The sequence below is a fragment of the Sciurus carolinensis genome, chromosome 4 (assembly GCF_902686445.1).
Source record: "Sciurus carolinensis chromosome 4, mSciCar1.2, whole genome shotgun sequence".
Taxonomy (NCBI): Eukaryota; Metazoa; Chordata; class Mammalia; order Rodentia; family Sciuridae; genus Sciurus; species Sciurus carolinensis.
Window position 1 is genome coordinate 72136136 of NC_062216.1, and position 7243 is coordinate 72143378.

The 7243-nt window shown below is 39.0% G+C and overlaps 1 protein-coding gene across 1 annotated transcript; it reads right to left on the reverse strand.

The window, feature by feature from the left end:
• Window positions 1–6006: 6006 nt before the first annotated feature.
• Window positions 6007–7148, reverse strand: Mrpl51 (mitochondrial ribosomal protein L51). The gene is made up of 3 exons (XM_047550756.1): window positions 6906–7148; window positions 6708–6821; window positions 6007–6328 (listed from the first exon to the last, which is right to left on the reverse strand). Exons 1-3 carry the CDS (start codon window positions 6979–6981, stop codon window positions 6132–6134), a joined length of 387 nt encoding a protein of 128 aa, XP_047406712.1. The 5' UTR covers window positions 6982–7148; the 3' UTR covers window positions 6007–6131.
• Window positions 7149–7243: the final 95 nt, after the last annotated feature.

Below are 7243 nucleotides of genomic sequence, written 5' to 3' on the forward strand. Positions count from 1 at the left end.
ATGCATGTATTGCTTTGATTTGTAAAGTGTAAGTTAACTTAGAAACAAATCTTTGCCCTGGCATGCCTCTAATCCCAGTGACTCTGGTGGCTGAGGCAGGATGGGTCCGAAGTTAGAAGCCAGGGAGACCCTGTCTCAAAAGGGCTGGGGATGTAGCTCAAAGGTAAAGCGCCCCTGGGTTCAATCCCAGTACCACAAAAATAAATAAGAAAATTTTCAAAAAACAAATCTTTATCTCCCATCCCACTTTTTTCTACAGTTCACATGCCATACAATTCATTCAGTATAGAATCAAATGTCTTAATTATATTTAAAAGGTTGTACAACTGTCACTACTAATTTCACATTTAAATTTTTTATTTTTATTTTTTTATAAGTGGGTGCTTAACCACTGAGTCACATCCCCAGTCCTTTTTATTTATTTGGGTTTTTTAAATTTTGAAACATGTTTTCACTAGGTTTCTTAGGGCCTTGCTAAGTTGCTGAAGCTGGCTTTGAACTTTTGATCCTTCTGTCTCAGCCTCCAGAGTCTCTGTGATTACAGGCATGCACCACCACATCCAGCTAATGTTTTTTATATTAACAAAAATTGTATATACTTATGGTGTACAACATGATGCTTCCCTCCTCTGTACACCTACATACTTGACTTCCAACTTCTAGCAGCTGAAATTGTTCAAGATCTACTTCAAGACCCACATCTTCAACAATATCTTTTCTAACTCTGCCCAAAAAAAACCTCATAGAACTTTTCATATATAATTATCATACTCAAATTCATATTTTGTTTACATATACCTTCTGAGTAAGATGAAGTCTACCTGGAGGCAGGAACTCACCCTGCCTTGGTGATTTATGTTTCTCCAAATATCCTTATACTTAACAGTTCCATGTTTATTGAAGGAAAATGTCACATACTGCTTCCTATCAAAAACAAAATTGTTCTATCCTTGAAAACAAGATCTTTTGTATCTGTGCAGCAGGAAGTATTTTATAAATACCTATTAAATTAACTATTAATTTTCTCTTCACTAACAATCACATATTCTATCAAAACATGTATTTAGCATTCCTTATACTTAAGAGTCTCAGATACTTGATTTTCTCATTCTAGTTCCACCAAATCCTTTCTAGTCACACCACCGAAAACTCACTCTTGTATACTTTTTTTAAAAATTTTTTTAGTTGTCAATGGACCTTTATTTTATTTATTTTTATGTGGTGCTAAGAATTGAACCCAGTGCCTCATGCATGCTAGGCAAGCGGTCTACCCCTGAGCCACAACCCCAGCCCTCTTATATACTTTTTTTTTTTTTAAAACTGGTGATTGGACCCAGGGGTACTTTACCACTGGACTATGTGCCCAGTCCTTTTTATTTTTTACTGAGAGAGGTTCTCCCTAAGTTGCTGAGGCTGGCCTCAAACTTGCAATCCTCCTGCCTCAGGATTCCAAATCACTGGGATTACAGACCACCATTCCCCGCCGTAATATACTTTATATAAACGCACCAATTCATTTCTCCAAAATCTATTTAAAAAATACATATTAATCTAACTTCACTTTTATTGAGAAGAAAAAGTTGCGACGACATGAAATATTGTTTTGATTGTGTGTGTGTGTGTGTGTGTGTGTGTGTGTGTTTGCCAACATTTTCTCACATTCCTGTCACTATATGCTGCTTCTCTGACCAAAATATAGAATCCATTTCCTTACCAGCTCGAATATGGGCTGGTCTATGACATTTTGACCAACAGAATGTGGCACAAGTGACACTATGACTTCTTGACCTTTGTCTAACAAGCCTTGCAACATCTATTTTTGCCCTGGGATTTATCCTGTCAAGAAGTCTGGGCTAAATAACTTAATAATAAGACAATGTGTAAGAAGAATCTCAGCTACCCCACTGAGGAAGCAAACACAAGTGAAGACATTTTGGACAGGGTTGACTAAAATAAGTTCAAAGCTGAACATGAACATATGATCCACCTCAACCCACAACAAATGGAAAGAATTAACCAGATAACCAGATAACCCAGAGAATATGAATTAAGGAATTGTTTTCAGGGTGGATTGACATAGATACTTTTAACTTTATAGGATTTGAATCAAATAAAATACTTAATCACCTTAATTCTTCTACTTTCAAATCCCAAACTGTATCTACAAGTAATTCATTTTCTTTAGTTTTCAGAACTTTTATTTTTTAAATTAATTTGAAAACATATTCACTCAATTCTTCAGATTTGTATAATCATTGACCAGTACACACACTTCGGAGGAATGTCATTACCATGTACATCTGCCAAACTCCGTATTAAAAAATTTGGGGGGTACCGGGGATTGAACTTATAGTCACTTGGCCACTGAGCCACATCCCCAGTCCTATTTTGTATTTTTATTTTAGAGACAGGGTTTCACTGAGTTGCTTAGTGCCTCACTTTTGCTGAGGTTGGCTATGAACTTGAGATCCTCCTGTCTCAGCCTTCTGAAACACTGGGATTACAGGCATGTGCTGTGTCTGGCTGTATTAAAATTTTTACCTGCATAATTTTATTTATTCCTAACACAACTCTAGATGGAAAGGTCCATATTATTCCTATTCAGCAGGTTGAAAATAAAACTAAGGCTCAGAAGTTAACTACTTTATTTAGGGTCAAAGAGAGGTAGAGCTTGAATTCAAACTCCGACTTGTCTGACTTCAAAGACTCTTTGGTGGTTGTTGCTGTTTTCAATGCTGCAGACTGAACCCAGGGCCTTGAATATGTTAGGCAAACACTCTACCACCAACCTACACCAGCCCCCAAAACCTATTTTCTTTTTTAATTTTTTTTCTTAGTTGTAGATGGACACAATACCTTTGTTTTATTTATTTATTTTTATGTGGTGCTGAGGGTCAAACCCAGTGCCTCACACATGCAAAGCAAGTATACTACCACTGAGCTACAACCCCAAGCCCCTATTTTCTTAATTATTAGTATTACAGATTTGCTCATATCAACTTATGAAAACCTTGCTGAGAAACACCAATAGCTCTTTTAGCCCACATAAAAGATTTCTTTAAGAGCAATAGAAATAAAGGTGAAGATATATTGTGTTCATAACTAGAAAACATATTGTTAAGATGGTCATATTCAGGGCTGGGGAGATAGCTCAGCTGGTAGAGTGCTTGCCTTGCAAGCGCAAGGCCCTGAGTTCAATCCCCAGTACTGAAAAAAAAAAAAAAAAAAAAAAGATGGTCATATTCCCCAAATTATTGTATGGGTTGAATGCAGTGTGTATTACAATACACATATAGAAATTGAATTAATATGTAATAAGTTAAGAGTTCAGAAATTTTAAAAAAAAACAACAATATATCAACCACGTGCAGTGGTGCACATATGTAATCTCAGTGACTCTGGAGGCTAAGGCAGGAGGATTGCTAGTTCAAAGCCAGCCTCAGCAACTTAGCAAGACTCTAAGCAATTGAGTGAGACCCTGTCTCTAAATAAAATACAAAAAAGGGCTAGGGATATGGCTCAGTGGTTGAGTGCCCAAGTTCAATCCCCAGTACCCCCCATCCCAAAAAAATGACAATACATCAAATGACTTATTTCACTGGACATATATTTGTTAAGTCTCACTATTCTAAGCACTGGAGACATACTAAAAAATTTAACTATAATGGATACATAACTCTAGAAATTGTAGAAACATTTCCCCCCTCAATTTAGTAATATCAAAGATACTTGTTTCACAGCCAAGTTATTATCAAAGGATAAAATAGAAGATAGTGTCATAGTATGCTTCAATATACAGTTAGACCCACCTCACCATCTCCTATCAAATCTATATTCTCTCCATCATAATATCATTGATCATTCTTCTCTTACCCACTTGAAATGTTCTATGTCCTCCCTCTCTGCTTTCCAAAATCCAACCTCCTCCAAGAAGCCTCTTTCGATTATGCTAGTCAGACACTCTCTTATCTAGGTCATTTGTAATCCACATCAGTGATTTGCAAACATAGCTAATTAAAATCACCTGAGGAAAAAAAAATAAAAATAAAATCACCTGAGGGATTTTTAAATTAGAATTATCTAAAATTAGAGAAGTTATACTTTGAAAAAGCAAGACTAGAAACAATCTGAATGTATAGCAAATATAACTGGTTAAGTCAATATGGTACATAATGTGAATATGTAAAACCATCTCCAAATTACATTAAGTGAAAAACCAAGGTACATATGTGTGAAATTCTACCTTGTGTGGCAGGAGGAGGCAGTTCCAGGGATTGAACCCAGGATGTTGCACATGCTAGACAAGCACTCTACTACTGAACTACATCCTCAGCCTTTTTTAAAAATTTTATTTTGTGACAGGGTCTTGCTAAATTGCCCAGGCTAGAATCAAACTTGCAATCCTCCCACCTGAGTCTCCCAAGTAGCTGGGAGACTGCACTTGGTGAAATCCCACTTAAAAGGAGATAGGTAATATAAGCTTATGCATGCACAGTAAATGTTAGAGGATTAAAGAGGCACTTGAATGATTGTCATTGAAGAGGGGGGAAAAAGATAGTTTGCAATAAAAATTTCCCTTTTTGTAACTTTTAGATTTTATTTGGGGGGGGTATCAGAAATTGAACTCAGGGGCACTCAACCACCCATTAATAAAAACAAAAATGAAAACAGGGTTGAGGATATATCTTAGTGGTGGAGCACTTGCCTAGCATGCTTGAGGCCCTGGGTTCAATCCTGTAAAAAAAATTAAAAATTTTTTAAAAACCCACATGGATGCCCAAGACTCTCAATCTCTACTGATCACACTCTCTAAGGCTCAGAAGTTAACTACTTTATTTAGGGTCAAAGAGAGGTAGAGCTTGAATTCAAACTCAGACTTGTCTGACTTCAAAGACTCTTTTTTTTGTGTGTGTGTGTGTGTGTGTGTGTGGTGCTGAGAGTCAAATCCAGAATCTCATGCATACTAGGCAAGTGCTCTACCACTAAGCAATACCTCCAGCCTGGAACCAGGCTTTTGAAATGTTAAACTACCCAGATGATTCTGATGATCAGTCAGGATTTGTATCCCCTATCTATACTACTTACATGGTACTTTACTGACTCATATTAAAATGGGGAGGATACTTCAGACTTTTTTGGTTTTCCTATAATTCCCAGAGAAGTTACCTGGTAAATATTTTTTGATGAGAATAATGAAGAACTATACTCCATTTCTCTATTATATTTCATTTTAGATACACTCAACATTCGTGGCATTGCTGAACAATTAAAAATTATCACTTTCAAGGGGCTGGGAATATAGCTTAGCAGTAAAGCACTTGCCTAGCATCTATAAGTTTCTGGGTTCAATCCCCACAGAACACACACACACACAGAAACATTTTCAATATTGGCTCTGCACCAACAATAAACTAGTCTCACCAACTTTTTTGGGGGGGTCAGGGAGGAGGGTACCAAGGAATGAACCTAGGGGTGCTTGACCACTGAGCCACATCCCCAGTCCCTTTTAATTATTTATTTTTGTTTTGAAACAGGATCTCACTCAGTTGCTTAGAATCTGGATAACTTGGAGACTGGCTTTGAACCTGTAATCCAATCTTCCTCCCTCAGCCTCCCCAGTCACAGGGATTACAGGCTTGTGCTACCACACTCTGCTCAACTTTTCTGTTTTGAAGACCACAGTTATAGATTGTAAGGGTAAGTAATGAAATACAAACATAAGACCCAACAACCCAAGGATGAGCCAGCCATGATGGTACACACCCATAATTACAACTATTTGGGAGGCTAAAGCAGGAGGATCCCAAATTCAAGTCCAGTCTTGGCAACCCGGCAAGACATGTTGCAAAATATAAAGGACTGGGGATGTAGCTCACTGGTAGAGCAGTGCCCCAGTTTGTTCCCAGTACCACCAAAAATAAATAAATAAATTAAAAGGGTCATACTTTATATAGTTTTAATGAATGAATAGAAGCAGCATGGAGAGGTAAATAAACTATGTGCATATCAGATTTCAAAGAAGCCTCGTTTTATTACAGAAAAATACGAAACACTTTTCTCATAAGGAAAAGTTCTGTTCCCCTTCTCCAGGGTGACGGATGTGCCTCTTCCACAGTTCCCAGCTTTCTATTCTACCGATACTTCCCATGTCGGTTAAAGTGTTTATAGAGGTAGCTGATACGTTTGTTAAGGTTATGCAAGTCATCAAAGAACATTCGATTTCCAACCATTTTCTTCTTCCGGATACAACGCTGCAATTCATTCCCCTTCCAGCCTCGAAGCCATATGGGGCCCTTGATTAGTTCTTTGGGGTGCTTTTCAAAGTTTCCTGTGTAATGCGAAAGGACATATTAGTACCAAGACAAGAGAACCCAGCTTAGACCAGCTAAGCCTTCAACCCAAAGTTGCATCTTCCTGAGCAGCACCTATAGACAAGACAGATTATTGTACAGTATCAAGAGCATAGACTTTGGAGCCTGAATGCTTGGTGCTCAAATTCTGACACTGACATTTACTAGCTTTGAAAAAATTACCCTCTCAGTTCCTCAGTGAAATGGAAAGATAAGGAGGGTTAAGTGAGTTAATTCATGTAGGGCACTCAGAACAGTCTGAAAACAGCCACATGATCTCTACACAGGTGAAAAAGATAGTAATTACCGCGTAGCAGCCTTTCTGAAAATCGTACCACGTAGACGGTAGGGTCTTACCCAGGATCCCAATGTTGTCATATACTCCGAACATGGCCCTCTTCTCGTTCCACCGATCAACCACTTTGCGGGGCGGGAGGGTGAGCCTTATACGGACGGACAATCGCGGAACACCTAAGGATAGGGAAGAAAAGGAATAAATCTGAGCTACCCATTAAGAAGCAGTTCTCCAAGCGTCTTTCTACATTAGCCACTTACCCATAGAGAAGCTTCTGCAGGCGAAGGGCACCAAGCCCCACAAGCCTCTACCTGCCCAAGAGAGAAACCCCGTCATTGCTCTTGTCTGTCTCTCAACGGAACACCAAAAAAGCCCCAGAATGAGGGCCAGGTGTGATCTCAAAGGAGATGACAGAGGTGACAGTCCCCACTAGCCCCACAAGGGTACCGAGCTGGGAGCGGCCATGTTGGGCCTTACCCAGGCAGCTTAGGGCACAGGCCCCTCCTTTCCCAATCACACAAGCTCCACCCCCCGAATTCGGGCCGAAAGGGGCCTGGACAACCCGCTCTGCCGGGTGCTTCCGGTCTATCCACCGGAA

Bases quoted from the DNA above. Each gene is read 5' to 3' on its own strand.
- Mrpl51 (XM_047550756.1), bottom strand. From the start codon at position 6,981: ATGACGGGGTTTCTCTCTTGGGCAGGTAGAGGCTTGTGGGGCTTGGTG. The intron at 6,822-6,905 runs GTAAGTGGCTAA...CCCTATCCTTAG, and splicing joins CTGCAGAAGCTTCTCTATGG to GTGTTCCGCGATTGTCCGTC. The intron at 6,329-6,707 runs GTAAGACCCTAC...CGCATTACACAG, and splicing joins TGACAACATTGGGATCCTGG to GAAACTTTGAAAAGCACCCC.